The 18,702-nt window shown below is 35.2% G+C and overlaps 1 protein-coding gene across 1 annotated transcript; it reads right to left on the bottom strand.

Annotated features, from left to right (window-relative positions):
* Positions 1-1,357: 1,357 nt before the first annotated feature.
* On the bottom strand, positions 1,358-17,415 carry LOC121320730 (immunoglobulin superfamily member 3-like). Its single transcript, XM_041259314.1, has 10 exons — positions 17,310-17,415; positions 15,771-16,148; positions 13,990-14,400; positions 13,256-13,645; positions 12,005-12,376; positions 11,018-11,425; positions 9,293-9,691; positions 7,997-8,389; positions 7,074-7,331; positions 1,358-3,015 (listed from the first exon to the last, which is right to left on the bottom strand). The coding sequence occupies exons 1-10, from the start codon at positions 17,377-17,379 to the stop codon at positions 2,996-2,998; spliced, it is 3,099 nt and encodes a 1,032-aa protein (XP_041115248.1). The 5' UTR covers positions 17,380-17,415; the 3' UTR covers positions 1,358-2,995.
* Between the last annotated feature and the right edge of the window lie 1,287 nt (positions 17,416-18,702).

Here is an 18,702-nt window from a genome sequence, read left to right as displayed (position 1 = left end):
TGACCAAGCAAGAAGGACACTGATCAGAAAGGCTACCAAGAGGCCAATGGCAACTTTGTAAGAGCTAAAAGCTTATGGCCAAGACTGGTCAAAGTGTGCATGTGACAACAATATCCCAAGCACTGCACAAATCTGGCCTGTATGGTAGGGCGGCAAGAAGGAAGCCATTACTCAAGAAAGCCCACCTTGAATCCCGTTTGAGGTATGCAAAAAACTACTCAGGAGATTCTGTAGCCATCCCCTACAGAACACCATTCCCACTGTGAATATTGGTGGTGGCAGCATCGTGTTATGGAGATCTTTTTCATCGGCAGGGACTGGGGCACTTGTCAGGATAGAAGAAAAAATGAATGGAGCAAAGCACAGAGAAATCCTCGAGGAAAATCTACTGCCCTCTGCAAGAATGTTGAAACAGCTACGGAAGTTCACCTTTCAGCATGACAATGAGCCAAAGCACACAGCCAAAGCTACACTGGAGTGGCAAAGGAACAACAGGGTAAATCTTCTTGAGTGGCCCAGTCAGAGCCCTGATCTAAATCCAATCAAAAATTTGTGGCATGACTTGAAGATTGCTGTCCATTAACATTCCCCAAGGAACTTGATAGAGCTTGAACAGTTTTGTAAAGAAGAATGGTCAAATATTACCAAATCTAGGTGTGCAAAGTTGGTAGAGACCTATCCCAACACACTGACAGCTGTAATTGCTGCCAAAGGTGCTTCCACCAACTATTAACTCAGGGGGGTGGAGACTTATCCAATTATGATCTTTCAGTTTTGTATTTTTAATATATAACTTTTTTCCTCTTAACAGTGTGAAGTATGGTGTGTAGATAAGTGGAAATAAATCCTAATTTAAATGCATGAAACTCTGAGGCACTGACACAACAAAATGTGAAAAAAGTTCAAGGGGGTGTAGACTTTTATAGGCACTGTATACATACACAGTTTGGTATTCATGAAATTGTTCTAGAGTGTAGTTTTATTTCATTCTTCAGAATAGACTTTAAATAATTCCATGGAGCCCAATGATGCACAAAATAATCAGGCCTGTTTGTGTAGGTGACAATGTACCAACAGTACGTACAAATCCACTAGCATGACTCGATAAGGCCTGCTTAGCAGTTGTGATTACAAGGTTTCCATACACATTCTGTACATACCCCTTCTCTCCAAACCTTCAAACAATCAATATTGAATTCAATGCCACAACAGGTTGTATTCACAAAGCTTTGAGGATTGTTTTAAGGAATGTTTTTTTTTTTTTTTTTTTTTTTTTTTTTTTTTTTTTTAAGTGTCTTTAACAAAACACTCCTGAAAACAATCTAGAATGTTTTGTACACATTACATTACAGCACAGGCACGTTTTCAGTTGTATTTGAAGACTTTAGTTGATTTGATTTGTTATTTTGACTATTTCTTCAGTCATTTAAGGTAATACTGTGATATATTTTATTTTGTACTGACATTAAACATCGACAATGGAGTTCAGGCAACACACACAAAGTAATCAAAAGCCGCATCGTTAACGACTCCAACTTCCAATAATTTAAAAAAGAACCTCTATCAGACACTACCTCTGCTTTCCCTGATGGGAAATGTAACACAGCTACATGCTACCCACGCCCCAGAACTGCAATCGAGTCCCATTCCATCACACACAACACGTAGAATTCCCCAAGACAACACAATGCTTCCTAACTGGCACTAAACAAGCAGCAGTGCTTGTTTTTATCTCAGATTAACATTTCTAAACTATTATGTGTATATATCTCAGACTTGGGCTCAATTACAATTGTAATTGTGCAATTCACAATTAATTGCAATGATTAATTATGTGAAGAACTATCTGAAGAAGTAAAAAAGCTAATTATAGGTCATATGGCCTTTTTCCAAATGTGTGTGTGTGTGTATATATATATATGAATTCAACAAGTATTGGTGACAGATCAATAAAGGTATAGTGATAGGGGTGGGACATTTGTTTAGACCGCTTACCCTTTTTAAATTTTAAATAAAAATATGATATGGTGAAGCATAGAATGTATGACCCAGTTATCAATAATCAGTGTTTCATAATCAAAGAATGTTGGTCTAATACAGGCATCTTATTAACTGTCGACGCTGCACTGAAGTCATTTCTGTCTATGTTTAAAGGTGTGTTGGGTGTATCCTGTGGTGTGACCAGAAATAATGCATGTGGTACACGGTATTAGAAAATTATGGGGGAGGGTTGTGTGAGAACACCTTTTTAGCTTAAAACAAATAATTAGCACAGTAAAAGAAACATGACAATTGTATGAGTCATACTTTTTATTAAGTATGCTACAGGAGCAAAGTGCTTTACATTACCCAAACAGCTTAAGATCCCTGTTATATACTGTAACTGAGACGCATAATTGCATGGGACTAATAATGAGAATACATATTCTTATTAGTCCTATGCAAATATGCGTCTCAGATAGTTGTACTGAAGGGTTAAGAACTAAGAGATAATATAGGCACTGGAAGAAGTGAACTATCAGTTTACATTCTACAACTGTTGATATAACCCATAACTCAACTGAGATATAACTCAAACATATACTGCTTTACTTGATATATGCAACTTAACAAATCTAACTCTTGTTTCTGTTCATAACAAACTGTTATGATGTCCATCTGTATTTCCACTCTATACTGTTCAGTGGCTGAGATATCAGGCTGACTTTATGTTTTATTCTCAGTATTGGTATGGTTGAAACAGGTTTCAGCATTGGGCTGCTAAAACCGACTCTTTTTAATCAAGTCAGTCTGTTCTTTGGGTAACTCTGGGTTCGATATCAATAAGACCTCAGAATAAGGTAGCCAGCATGACATTTTAAATGATCTGTTTATTTGTGTTCTGACAATACAATGAACAACTCTGCAGAGGCATTTTGGTTTGATAGACAATGGTTTCATTAGCAAGGTACATTTGCACTTGCATCTGTTCAGGAAATAGCTGTGGTCGGGGATTTCAAATGTACAAGACAGCATCTGATAAAAAAAATGCAATGTTAAAGAAATACAATTTTTACACAGAATTATATATATATATATATATATATATATATATATATATATATATATATATATATATATATATATATATATATATATATATATATGTATGTATGTATGTATATAGACACACCACACAACACACTGCCTTGCAAAAGTATTCAGACCCCTGACCAATTCTCTCATATTACCGAATTACAAATGGTACATTGAAATTTCGTTCTGTCTGATATTTTATTTTTAAACACTGAAACTCAGAATCAATTATTATAAGGTGACATTGGTTTTATGTTGGGAAATATTTTTAAGAAAAAGAAAAAACTGAAATATTTTGCTTGCATAAGTATTCAACCCCTGTGCTGTGGAAGCTCCCTGTTTGCACCGATGAAAGAAATTGCCCTAACAAGGACACAGTTACCTTACCAATGGCCTCCACCTGTGAACCATTAAAGTTGCTGTCACATTTTCTGGATAAAAACCCCACTGTTGAAGGATCATTGGTAAGGCTGTGAATCTGAAGGAAAATGAAGACCAAAGAGCATTCTACAGAAGATAGAGGTAAAGTAATACAAATGCATAGATTAGGGAAAGGGTACAAAATAATATCCAAGTGTTTGGATATCCCAGTGAGCACAGCTGGATCAATAATCAGAAAGTGGAAGCTGCATCACACCACCCAGGCACTACCAAGAAAAGGCCATCCCTCAAAACTCAGCACTCAAACAAGAAGGAGACTAGTGAGAGAAGCCACAGAGAGGCCAACAATCACTTTGAAGGAGCTACAGAGTTCTGTGGAGTAATAGTGCACGAGTCAACCATATCAAGAGCTCTGCATAACACTGGCCTGTATGGGAGGGTGGCAAGAAAGAAGCCGTTACTCAAAAAGTAGCATCTGAAAGCACATCTGGAGTTTACCAGAAAGTATGAGAGTGACCCAGCTGCGATGTGGGAAAAGGTTTTGTGGTCAGATGAGACCAAGATAGAGCTTTTTGGCCAAAACTCAAAGCTCTATGTGTGGTGCAAACCTGACACTGCCCATGCCTCAAGACACACCTACAGTGAAGTATGGTGGTGGCAGCATCAGGCTATAGGGATGCTTCTCATCAGCAGGGACTGGGCATCTTGTTACAATTGAAGGAAGAATGGATGGAGCAAAATACAGGAAAATACTGCAAGAGAAAAAAACTAAAAAACTGAAGCTTGGGAGGAAATTTACCTTTCAGCTGGACAATGATCCCAAGCACAAGGCCAAAGCACCACTGGAGTGGCTCAAGAACAAAAAGGTGAATGTCCTACAGTGGCCCAGTCAAAGTCCTGATCTCAATCCCATTGAGAATCTGTGGCACTATTTGAAAATTGCGGTCCACAAGCATCGTCCAACCAACCTGAACAACCTGGAGCAAATCTGCCAAGAAGAATGGATCAAAATCACTCCGACACTGTGTGCAAAGCTGGTACATACTTACCCCAAAAGATTTAAAGCTGTTATTGCAGAGAAAGGTGGCTCTACCAAATATTAATGTGTGGGGGTTGAATACTTATGCAAGCAAGATATTTCAGTTTATTTTTCGTGAAAATATTTCACAACGTAAAACCTATGTCACCTCCCAATAATTGATTTTGAGTTTAAGAGTTTTAAAATAAAATATCGAACAGAAGGAAATTTTGATGTACCATTTGTAGTTCAGTAATATGAGAGAATTGGTCAGGGGTACTGCATTATATATATATATATATATATATATATATATATATATATATATATATATATATATATATATATATAAATATTTTCAGGACAAAAACATAACCAATCATTTTAGATAAGTTAATTGTTTTATAAACCAGATACTATTAATTTGAAATAGGAACTTTTTGTATATTGAGGTTTACAATAGTTTCTATATGTCTGGTTTTTGAAAAGGGCTGTCTGAGAATGGCCTGCTCTAATAATTGCTTCCTTCAACACCGCCCCCTACTCAAAGGAACACATGTTTGATTGTCAGAGACAGTTTATATATTAAACATGATTGCATGAAGTAGCAACAGCTTTATAACTCATTGTACAACCGCAGGTTTAACTAGGGTTGAAAGAACGTACTTGACCGAAGACAAAGTTATTATTATTATTTCAATAACCAGTGTTGTATATACAGAAGAGCTTGACGGACAGAGTATTGCCCCCTACTGCTGCAAGAACAATTGGAAAATAAGGTGAAAAAAAGCACAAACTTGGTCTAAAACTGAAGTTAAATTAATCTATCATAAAATCACTAGCACACTTTAGTCTAGTCTTCCAACCACAACCCATGACACAATTTCCTTTTTTTAAGTGTTAACTGACAGTTTTGCCCTGTAGCCATGGTTATGAGAAATATTCAAGACATCATGTTAAGAAAAGGCAGCCGAGTTCTAATGCAAGCTTTCATATCTCCTTATATTATATTCTCCTTGTCTTTAGTCTACAGTAACCCTCACACCGCACAAGTTTTGTAACATTCCAAGTGTACTTCAATGTCAGACAAAAAAAAAGTCTGTTCATTTACCACAGCTTAAACCTACTGCATACAAATATATTGCAAGGAAGGAGGTGGAGGTATGTTTTATTATAATTGCTTACTATCCAGGATGCTCCTGAAAACAAAACGATTCACCGCAATGACATTTTTCTGGCTAGCTTTAAAAAAACAAATACATTCCTAGTGTAGGTGCAAATAAGTGCAAGTATATTACAGGGAACCACCTGACTTTATTAAGATTTTTAAAAAATGGCATATTATAAAAAATGCAAAATATAAAAAAAGTTGTTATATTAAAGCATGAGCAATGATAAAAGTATTAATCAAAATAATATAAATTGAAAACTGCCTAAAAATATATATCTTAAGAACCTACAATGTAAACTAGTGTAATGTAAACAATATGGTGCAAGTTATCACAAGAATTATTCAAACCATTTTAAGCTAAAATGACATGCTGATAAACAATGTCATGGGGTTTACATTCATTACACAATCAGCCATCTGATCTAAAGCTAAAATATCAAAGTTAAAAAAACATTTTATAAAAAAAAATAACAAAGTACTTAAAAAAGTTATCGAAAGGAACAAAGCAACAGTTTTCAAAGGCCACAATATGAAAGCATTTTGATCTATCTTGACAAATGAAGTATCTTTAAACCTTGTACACAAGAAGTTCACTTTACAAATCACCATGTATTAATATACAGTACATTATATATTAAGCTAGTAAAGTTCCCCTTCTTTGAAAACACACACAAGCTTGCTTGCAGGTTCTGACAGGAAGTAGTTAACAGGTATTTGCTCTGACAGTGACACCTTTAAGATGACCCAAAAGGCTTTTTTTAAATCTATTTTTGTTTTAAGGCTCTGGCTCTATTAAATATACCAATACAATTCACTTTTATACGAGAAAAGGGACGTACAGGTCAAAAGATCAATACACTTTTTGGTATAATGAATGTTTAATAATTTACAACTAGTTTCACAGACCCTGGTTTGCTCTAATCTTGGACTAGCCAATGTTAATTCAAATAAAGCAGTCCTAGATTAATCAGGGCCTGTGAAACCAGCTGTAAACGTTTAAAGTTAGCGATCAATTCAGAGATTACAAAGCAGTACACTGTCCAAGTTCTTTTTCAATTCAGAGATTACAAAGCAGTACACTGTCCAAGTTCTTTTTCAATTCAGAGATTACAAAGCAGTACACTGTCCAAGTTCTTTTTCAATTCAGAGATTACAAAGCAGTACACTGTCCAAGTTCTTTTTCAATTCAGATTCACAGTACACTGTCCAAGTTCTTTTTCAATTCAGAGATTACAAAGCAGTACACTGTCCCAAGTTATTTTCTTTCTTTCTTTTTTTTTCTAAACGTATCATTCCCTTGTGTAGTCTTCATGTGCTGTATCAGAAACAAATTCTGCAATAACCTGATGCATGGTTCTTAGGACACTTTTTGTGAATTGTTACTCCTTTCCTAATCAAAGCTTTGAAAGTTAGTTAATTATTGCTTACCACTGTTCATTTCTACATCACCACCATTTGGAATTTCATCTTGGGCATCTATCTCATTTAAAGATTTAAGTGGACCCCTTTCCGACCAGAGAGATGGACCATTTTCCTTGCATGACTTGTGAGTGCCCCCCGCTTTCCATAACTTGTAATATAAATATAATATGACCATTATCAGAAGCACAATGACAATGAAGGGGTAGATGAAGACAAAGCTGAGCAGAGACTGTGAGGCGCAGACTGTAGAGAAGACGCTGTGCTCTGGAAAACAAGATAATAAAAACAAAACATGAGAGTCAGTGGCTGCAGGGAATAAAAGTCACACAGGTTAACAGTTAAGCATTAAAACACAGCAGTGCGGATTGTTTTACTCACAACTTGGTATTGCTTTGATTATTGTGCTGATTATTAAAAGGTCTTTTCAATACTGTACATGCACAAAGCCATTCTAATAATAATTAGACATCAGAGCTGCAGTGTTCTGTGTACTATATCATACTTCCTATTCTAAACATTTCAATACTGTACAGAATTTAACTACGTGTACACAATCTAGTCTTATGCTTATTATTATTATTATTATTATTATTATTATTATTATTATGATGACTAGGGGTGTGGTTAAATGTGAGTCATATTAACAAGACAACAGGATCTATGTTATATTGTATTTTACACGTTGTGCAGTGACCAATTGAGGTTGTAAGCTTAATTTTCATGTAACACAAAGAGAAACAGACCTGAATCATAGTATATTATTTATTTCTTTGGCTTTAGTTTGTAACACTAAGGTAGTCTTCTCCTTTAAAAACACTGTAGTAAATAACACACTTTTCATTGCCTTTCTTATGCAAATATGAAAAACCGTAACCCCCTATTAGCTGTAGTCCGTTTTTCTGAATAAGATTATTAAGCAGTTTATCTACCTTCTTGCTTAATGTCAACTGTTGAAGTTCCAGAAGTATCTGTTGCAATTTCATGCCACTGGTTTCTTGGGGAGAGCAGCAACTCCTTCACACGGCAGTAATAGCTCCCACTGTCCATAACTACTGCCCTTTGCACAGTTAGGGTATACAGCTCGGCAGTGGGTCTTTCAAACAGTAAGCTGCTCTTGGTCCCATTTAGGAAGCGGAATGTAGAATTCCGCTGGGATATAAAAATGGCCTGGTTCTCTCCCTGCTCAGTCCTCTTCCACCAGGTTACCTCAAACGTGGACTCTCTGCTTGAGATGGAGTCAATGCTGCAATTCAGTTTAAAGCTACCCTGCTTCTCCACTAAGGAGATGCTTACATTCCTTTTGTGCACATGCAGTTTCTTCTCTGGATGGATACAAATATGATTGTAAGGTTAGTATCATGCAATCTTACACATCTACTTCAAGTAAACTCCAGGTTAACTTGATAATTGTGTACAATTCCATAATAAAGACAAAATACAGTACAATAACATGCAAGGCCAATATTGACAAATAAGGTTTCTCTTAACAGATTATTAGATCTGCCTGCATGCAAACTCATACCATGCAACACCCATAGTTAACATTCAGTTGTTGTAGATAGCATGTTGCTATTATGAACCAATTGCTTAAATGTATAACTTTTCTATAAAACTGGTTACTTGTGGCCCATGTCTTGTTAATATGTTATTTAAATCTTAGGTAGCATTATTAAATTGGCTTTATTAAATATTTTGTATGGTAAATGGTTAATTTAATATAATAGGAGACTGCATTCATTCATTTACCTTAGTGATTGTTGGGTCTAAACAAATGTGTTATTACTTTAGAAATATTCATCTGGGTTTAGTATCAATACCAGTAAATCTGAAACATAACAATACCAATGGCAGGACTTTTTCATCTCCTCTAACCCTAAAGGAAACCCAGAAGCAGACTCCTGGTATAAACAGTGTTTCTCTTTACTGCCTGTGGCAATAGGTAGGAAAATATTGGACCGTGTACATTTTTTTATTTTCTCTTGATAAAAATAAAAAAATATGGTAAATGACTTTCATCCCTTTGTGATTATTTGAGACAAGTGTATTCCCAGTGCAAATACGTATTTGGGTAGAACCAGTAAGAAAAAAGATATTTTAGAACATGATGTTAGCTTGTAGCACACAGTGGAATTGTAATCATTCCTATTATTATTATGCTTGGGAACAGAAAAAAAAGGAAACCCGAATGTGCAGATACAGAAAAGATAAGAAAAGAGGCACTTTACCTGGATGGTGTATTTCAACATTGGTGAACCCTGATACATCACTAGATTGGAAATCCAGTTGATTCTTGGAGTTTATTATCCACTCATCTACCTGGCAAAAGTAAATGCCACTGTCGCCAACATCAGCCTTCTGTATCACCAAAGTGTAAGTCCCAACAGAAGGACTGTAGAACTGGATTCTCTTCATCAGTTCTTTATCTCCTCCCAGAAATTCAAACACAGAATTGTGTTTAACTTTCAGAAGGGTTTTTTTGGCATAACTGGAATTCTGATAATACCAAATAACAGAGAACTGAGAAGTTGACTGAACTTCATTGCTGAAGGTGCAGTTAACCTTGAATTCCTTGTTTTCATGGACTATCATGGTGGTGTTGGTTTTTAAGACTTGTAACTTATTTTCTGTGGAAAGAGGAGGGTTATAATCAGTGTCACAAGATTAAGATATTATTAATGCTGTGTAATATCTACCATGTAATACTTATTTTATGGTTTATTATTTTACTAAAATACATCACAACATGCTAAGGATTGTGCTGCTATCTATTTGATCAGTCTAACATCATATTCCTGTAATTATCTCAAAACAATTGTACAGATAAGGATGCCAGTAGGATTAAGGGATAACTGCCTTTTAACACTTACAATTGAGTATACTTTTTTTTTGTTTTGTTTTGTTTTTTTAATGGAAGGCTTTCATTAATCATTGTAGAGTATTTGCCCACAATTTTGTTCAGCAAAGATGATATGTTTCAAAGAAGACATCAGGTCCTCAGGGTTGTCAGTCTAGCCCATGACCTGTGGCATTGTCACAAAGATAATGCACTACATCCCATTTATCATGTGACCTACAGGTAGCCATTTTGTAATGCCACAAGAGCAGACATGCATAGAGACAGAAATGGGCAAAGAATTGACACTGGGACATGTGACGACCAAGATAACACACTCCAGTGTTTGTGGCTTGATTGCTGGAGGCCAGATATTAGTCTAGGTGGTTAAAAACATGAGGACATAGGTCTCAGAATGCATGAGGCATGGGTTATTGAAGCACAACACACCCTATCATGTTTTATCCCTTGCATAATTAGATATGATTTATTGTGTCATAAAATTTGACGAGAAGGTTATTATATTATGTTTTTCATAAAATGGCTGTTTTTTTTGTGAAAAAAAACTACATCTTTCACCACTGAAAATACAAAAACAGGAACAAATTCAAATTGTGAAAAAGGGAAGTCATGGGCAATATAATACATTTAATAAAACAACAACAACAACAGCTTTGCCGCCTTCTTCATTTACTTCCTCTTTTGGAAACTGCCATTTGGTCCACCAGGGCTCGTCCCTTGATAGCACACCATTCTCCCCTATTGGGGGGGGGGGCTAATTTAAAAGCACATAATCTAGTCTTTTTTAAAAGGTTGCCAGTGTTTTAGAACCCACTACTTCTTTTGGTAGGCTAATCCATGCATTTATAACTTATTTTTACCTTCTGTTCTAAACTTACTTTTACTCAGCTTCCACTTATGTCCTCATGTTCATCTCTCTGTGCTTCCAAGCTATTTTTGAAGTAGTGTCTTGGGTTAACTTTGTCTATACCATTTATAATTTTGAACATTTCAAACAAGTCTTTAAACAGTTTGAAAGTGAAAAATACTTGTTGACTGCTCTTTTTTTGAGAAGGTAAAGCATTCAAAAACAGTTTGTACAAAGCAAGAAACATACCTATCGATACAATGTCGACTTCTATTTCAACACTCTTTTTATCCATAGAGTACCAGATGTTGTTGGCATCCTGCAGCCACTCTTCTACAACACAGTAGTATTTTCCAGAGTCGGCAAGATCAGTCTGCAGGATGATCAGCTTGTAGGAACTTTTGGAGCACCTCTTGCTTTGGTATTTATTCTTCATCTGGTGTGAGTTCATCAGTTCTCCTGGCATTAGGATGTTGTTGCGGTCGGTTATCAGAATTGTTTTATTGCCGACATCCTTGTCATACTTATTGGCGTACCAGGACACTTCAAACTGGGAGTCCTCATAGGTACTGGCTTTAATCTTACATTCTATCTCCACGTTAGCATTCACTTTACTTTTAATAGTCAAAGGCTCATTGGAGATGGACAGCTTGCTGACTACAAATGAAAAAAGGGGTCATTGGGTTTAAGGGTTAAAATGATTCTGCAGCATTTAAGTAGCCTTACATTTGTGACCTAACATCAAGCATTTCCTCTTCTTGATGGTTTATAATTCATATCTCTTAACATTTCACTTGAAATTTGCACAGATGCCGGGCAGCTACAGATAACACTGACGCAGCGTGGAACAAAAAAGCACAGTTTAATGCAATTTATAGACACAGCTTAAACTTCAAGCTTCCTGTCATGCTGTAGAATAAATGTACCAATTGTAAACAACACATATATAGTATCTTGTGGAACACATGACATATAAACCATAACAGAATAAATAAAATACTATTTCTAGGAAATAGTTATTTGGATGTTGGTCTCCCAAATCCTCAAAAACTGTGTACAGCTTTGCAAAATGATTCTACCACATTGTTCTTGGCTCTCCATAGTGTGCACCTAAATACCTAAGTTTCAAACTCATGTTAACATTCAATTAACTAATGAAAACACATGCATACTCTACCAGAACTCTGGACTAGAAAATGTAACATGCTTGTTAGGGTTAAACCTTTTGTATCGTACCTGGTTTACTGACAATCACTTCTAATTGATTGGAAGACACACTTGCCAACTGTACTTCATTTATCCACGCCTCTGCCACACATTGATATTTCCCCATCTCTGTCAAGCTGGCCCTGGTGATTTTTAAATTAGAGTCACTTTCTGTCTTCTCCACTATGGTTTTGAATTTAAAGTTACTGGTTTTTTCCCCCCAGGTGATTTTACCATCATAGTGGATCACCACTATGTTCTCTGTTTGTGAATCCTTGGCCATGAATGTCCAGGTAATGCTTAGTGGAACCTTGGGTCCTTTGACTTTGCATTGCAGAATTATACTGTTATTGTCTCTGACATTTATTGTGCGACTCTTCAGGTCTGCAGTTAGGAGTGACCCTGAAAAAAATGGAATAAAAATAAATAAATGGAGAATGACTGTGATTAAGGAATTTACTGCCCTGTATAAATCACAAGTTCCTCTGCTCACTAGATATTTCAGATCTACAACATGCAAAATGCATAAGGACTGGGTGGGACATTTGCTCTTTATTCAGCCCGTTTTACAATGCTGAATGACAACACATCCTTTTTTTTAAAATCACATCACTACTTTTTAGTAAAGCATTATAGCGATTCTCTATCATTTTTCTGGTCAGCTCTCAGTCAACATACATGTCAATGTACTTCTCCAACCAACTGGAATTGAAACATACATGATCTCTCCAACCAACTGGAATTGAAACATACATGATCTAACACGCCTTCAGTTGTCAAACACTGACAATCAGTGTGGAAGGTTATATAACATAGTTAGTCAAATGCAAAGTGTCTTCATACATGTTTAAAATCTATCATACAACACTGCACTCTTCAGTGGTTACATCCAGTGATCATTTGAAATAATACATTCCAGGGCTAAGGAATAAGAATAAAATAAAAACTGTAATATTGGTTCAGAATCATTCCGTGGTTGGATATTGAAAAAAAAAAAAAAAACAACACAAGTAATATATATATAATAGTTTCTTCACACACACACACACTAATTTTATAACTATCATACTATAGATTTACAGGACTAAAGACCTTGGAAATTATTATCATTATATATATATATTTTTGATTACTTATTTTTAGTCTTCTGTAACTTGTTGGGATGAATATATTCAGATATTGCCATGGCTATCACAAACACATTAAGAAGTTCAGGACAAACTATTGATTTCAATTATTGATTGTTTATCACTTAGTGAAAAGGAGTCATGCAATACTTACGTAAAGGGCGGATATCAAGCACTACTTCAACTGAGAATTTTGGTGTCTTGCCTATGAAATTTTCCCCTGATCCTTTCTCCATTTCGGTAACTCTGCATTGATATGACCCACTGTCCTCTTTGCTGACACGGTAGACTATAAATAAGTAGTCGCTGTTACTTTTTTTGACGACTTTCAGCTGCCTATTGCTCTCTCTGGCTCTGTAGTTATCCCCAATGTCTGGTACACCAGTGGGTCCGAAGCTGGCCATTTCCTCATTGTTTCTTAACCAAACCACTGAGAAGTAGCGGTCTGGAATATTTTGGGCTTCCACCATGCATCTTATCTCTAAAGTGTCTCCTTCTATAAGTGGTCCTTGGTTGGTCACAATCTGTGTATTGAAATCTTTCCCTGGAAGAGAATAATACATATAATTTACATTTTCAAAATCACCTAACTTATACCAGTCTTTGTCAATTTAAAATGCTAACCAACATCTAATAAGCAATGTGCCTGAATAATACACTTGGTCAACACCAAGCCAGTAGCATTACCATCTGAGTCCTTAAGACTTATTGATAAATATTTTCAAAGTGTTTACTTCAGGTAAAACACTCTCACTTCTGTCCTCTTTTCTAAGTCATAAGCACTACTCTTCTACTTCAATTCATGAGGTTCTTTGTCCACACCCCTTGCTCCTGTCCCATGAACATAAAATATATCATAATAAAAATAAAAACAAAACAACAACTCACCCACACCCTGAACATTAACAGTAGTGGTTGCTGTTGTTTTTGAAGCAATTTGGTACCAGGATCTGTCTGGATCCTGGATCCATTCGCTGGCTTCACAGTAGATGTGTCCCTGGTCTGATTGCTGCAGCTGGGAGATACTCAGCCTGTAGGTTGTCTCCCCAATCTTATCCAATCCGATGTGTCCTGCTTCATATCTGACTCTGTATTCACTTCCAGGGTTCAAGAGAAAATCCCTCATCAGTGAGATGATTGGAAGTCTCAGGTCCTCTGTCTTATTAAGATACCAGGTCACCGATATATGCGTGTGCTGGAGGGTTTGTTTTGATACCTCACATTTCAACTGCAGTGGGTCCCCTTCAAATTTATTAAGAGTCTCCTTAACCAGTGTTGCCTCAAGTGTGTCTTCGATAACTGCAAAAAGTTATTAATGCTGTATAAGGTCAAATTCCTTAGAAAATATATTACCTGTTTAATTATATATGCATAATAATAACAATAATCACATTAAAAAAGATAATTGAGCCGTACGTCAAGATATTTTTGCATTTCTCAAATTGGACTATGAATGGTACATATAGTCAAAGATGTAATAGTGATGTACGGATCTATTTGACCATGCTTATTAGTAAAAGACAACACTATCAATTAGTGGGCACATAAATAAAGTTTTATTAATGTTACTATTATTTTAGTATAACTTGGTAACAACTTAGTGATCAGTGTAAATGTGTAATTAAGCCTTCTGTTCCAGCGTACCTGCTCATACACTACCATGCAGCAGCAGCATAACTACATTAGACCATATTGTGAGTTCAATGATAATTACAAGTAATGCTACAATAACTATCTACATATTGGACTATAATGATCACGTAATTGCACTGTAATGTAGAACAATTCCCCAGTAATGAATATGCTATACTGTATATGATCTGTAAAGAAAGTTACCAAACTGTTACAGGATTGCCCTTTACATTGTCATATACAGAGAAGCTGTTGTGCACACTTGGGAAAAATATATATATATTTATATATAATTCTAACATCCAGATACTATGGTGCTGCTGCTGCTTTGAATGTGATGTGTGCGATTAGTCAACTACCAGTTAATGAGGCCGACTGTCCAGTGCTACCCCTGGTCTACAGCTCTACATTCAGAAGCAGGAATGTAAGAGAATCCAAAGAATCATGCCAAAATGGTGTTCTCACTGGAGCTGCAGATACTGTATATGATGCATATCGCAAAAGCGCCAAAGATATCAGCAGCAGATTAACAGGCAATTATTGTTTTAGAAGGCAACCTGTTGTCTAATGTCCTACAGATAAAATAGTAATTAACAGAAGCAACAACTATAAGTTTAAGATTATGACTGAAATAAATGTCTGGAACCTGTAAGAGAGAGTGGACTGAGACTAAAACTATTGTTTTAAATAAGATAAACTGCATAAAAATATATATTAGCAAGATAATTATATTGCCCCATTGGCAGATAATGTTATTATTATTATTATTATTATTATTATTATTATTTTATTATTATTATTATTATTATATTATTTTGCATTGTAAATTTTCTTTTTTTTTCTGGTACCAACCCTTCCTTTGACCAATATATGAGTTTGACAAAATGAGACCTCATACACCAATTTCTAAACTAAAAGCAGGTTTAGTTTTACATTTTCAAGACACAAGAAGAATCATAGAAGACTAAACAAGTTATCTGTCAAGGGGAAAAGATCATTTTGGGGATTACAAATACTGTAGGAAGTTACTATCCTACCTGTAAGGCTCATTTTGTCGTTGTAGGTTCCAAAGTATTTCAAATCAGTGTTTGGAGTATGACATTCATATTCTCCTGTATCATCATCTACTAGTTTTCTGATGTGGAGCAAAACTTTGTCTCTGGAGCGTCTCTCAATGAAAATGTCTTTTTGCCCAACTCTTCCTCTATATTTAGCATAGGCAAAGTTGGTGTTCTTTGTGCTGATTATGTTTATTTCTTGTTGTGGATTGTCAGGGCTGAAGAAAGAGAACTCAAAATCCTGTTGTGTGTTTGTTTCATATCCACTTACATTACACGCTATGGTCACTGGATAGCCCTTTGCTCTGTAAAGCTGTCCTTGTTGTATTTGGACAGTTCTCTGGCTAGCAGAGTAATCTGTTAAAACAAAACATAGCAAAAAAATTAAACTTGCCAATCAGAGAAAAATCTGGTAAATAATCCTACTTACAAACCGGTATGTGTGAAAATCAGCAAATCACAAATACTGTGAATCCAATATTGTCTAAGAAATCAAGCATTCATGTATTGAGGTCCAAAACTATAGAGACACTGAGAGACAAATGATGAACATTAAAACATCTATATCCAATAACAGTGCTAGTAGACTAGTCATTATTTAGGGAAATATTACAGGAGCATAGTGATAATGTCAAAAAAAAAGAAAGATAGATTGCAGGCAAATCGAATAGTGATTTTACACTGAAAAAAATCATCATAAACAATATTTTTGTTACCATATTAATTTGGTCTATTTCAGTATAACCAATGAAAAGTTGTTCAGTATCTCTATATTTTGTTCAAAGGTACACCTAGTAAAGACACAATACTGTGAAATGCTTTTAAGATTAGATTGTTTAAAATATCAGTGAGATCTCCATTTGGTTAGCTGTTCTAATGACAAAAGGACCTGAAAATGATCTACTAATATTAGTGCTGAGACTGTCCTGGCAACTCCCTCCTGTTAAACCAATTTTGAAAATGTGTCTTTTGCAGTTAGAGTTGCTTCTTCCTGGAATAATTAACCTCATCATGTATTACTTATTTTAACATATGTTTAGACAAAGAGAAGGAGAAGCGATACCTGTTACTGTACTAACTAAATAATTATTAATCACAAGCTTTCAAGACCTCAAGCCTCTTCTTCAGATGTAAGTAGGAAAGCACCAACTTTTACCCTAAGAAGAAAGCTTGTGATTAATTATTGTTTACTTAGTCCAATAAAAGGCAGCAAATGAAAGTAGAATGTCAAACCAAACAAATGGATTGATTCACTTCGGAATAAAAAAAATAAATAAAATAAAAAGAATAGCAGCTTCAGGTAAATAGATGCAAAAAGTAATTCACTTAGTACATAACTAGCATACATTGTATTTGCAGTGTGGTAATGGTAATGTCAAATGGCAGTTACAATATTGGTGTTATACAGCTAAAATTGCAGTCTGTCATCCAATTGGTAATCACAGTGACAAAAAAAAGTCTTTGACGTGTGCTTACGCTTAATAGATACCAACTAAAAAACAAAGGTACAGGACTTACCCCATAGCAGAAGGAAAGTAAGGAAACACAACAGCGAGGCTCTCTGATGATTCATATTGAACTGTGCCATCCTGACGCCTCATTGAAGTGTCTAGACTTCACACCAACTTGTGAGACAGACAAGTGTCTTTTAGCTGCAAGAGGAAATGACAAATTTAGGTTTGCATTGCAGCAAGTCAGTAAACGACAGGAAGCAGATGCATGGTTTGCAATGGAGAGCAGGCAGTGATCACAGCCAGCCAGTTTTTCTTGTTTTATTGTCTTCCCAGTTTACCACACACCACTGCCTAAAATCTACCTGTTAAGGCTTTTAAGACTGGAAAGGCAATGAATTGCCCTACATTCCCTGCCGGCTAATCTCCTAATTCAGCAGTGTGTGCCCTTGTTAAAATGCTATTAGGTAACCCATGCTATGCTAATCCTTTTCTTTCCCAAGAGGGAAATTGTTGCCTTGACCTTGGCACTTACAGAATATCAAAATAGGACATAATGCCAGAGCTGGTCTGATCTACACCCACTTCACCTGTTCATGAAGTGCTTGCTTTGTATTATCAACATGATAACTTTCTGATTGTCTTGAAACTGTACTGTTCTACTGTACCGTGTCATCACATTGAATGCTTTTTGCACTGCATCCAAGTATCTTTCAACAATTTAGCTCTAAAACATTCAACGATAGCAAGTTTGTATAACAATCTAAAGATGTATATCATGTCTAAATCCTGCATTGTGCAATTAGCACCATCTGGTGAAAAAAATAAGTATTACCATTAAAATTACTAATTATATTATAATTATATATATATATATATATATATATATATATATATATATATATATATATATATATATATATATATATATATATACACACACACACACACTATACTGAATTTTCAAAAAGCTGTACATATACTCTCTCTCATATATATATATATATATATATATATATATATATATATATATATATATATATATATATATATATGACTTGACTTGTATTTATTTATTCAATGTATTTATTACATACCTTACGATTACATTTTAACTATGGTGATCTTATGCCTATAATAGCTAAAAGGTTCAATAATATGCTATAATTATTCCATCAGTTATGTTTAGCAATGTTATTGCTTTGTACACACGATACAGTATATTTACTTAATCTAATATCTGTTATGTATCTGTAAAAAATAAACATTCTGTAGGTTTATGTGCAAAAGAAAATCTTTATTAAATAAACTACTTAAGCTAAACTTCTTTTTGTACATTTTAAATGTCTCGCTACTTTTAACAAGCAAAACTACAACATAAAGCTCATCGTCTGTAGCTCTTTTTTGTGAATAAAATATTTTATTGTTTTTGAAATTGAATGTACATAAAGAAAGCATTA

Source organism: Polyodon spathula, chromosome 9 (assembly GCF_017654505.1).
Source record: "Polyodon spathula isolate WHYD16114869_AA chromosome 9, ASM1765450v1, whole genome shotgun sequence".
NCBI classification, from domain to species: domain Eukaryota; kingdom Metazoa; phylum Chordata; class Actinopteri; order Acipenseriformes; family Polyodontidae; genus Polyodon; species Polyodon spathula.
The sequence above is the reverse complement of the archived record's forward strand: the minus strand, read 5'-3'. Positions and strand labels throughout refer to the sequence as shown.

Bases quoted from the DNA above. Each gene is read 5' to 3' on its own strand.
- LOC121320730 (XM_041259314.1), bottom strand. From the start codon at position 17,379: ATGGCACAGTTCAATATGAATCATCAGAGAGCCTCGCTGTTGTGTTTC. The intron at 16,149-17,309 runs GTAAGTCCTGTA...TTGTTTTAACAG, and splicing joins TACTTTCCTTCTGCTATGGG to ATTACTCTGCTAGCCAGAGA. The intron at 13,646-13,989 runs GTGAGTTGTTGT...ATTCTCTTCCAG, and splicing joins TGTTAATGTTCAGGGTGTGG to GGAAAGATTTCAATACACAG.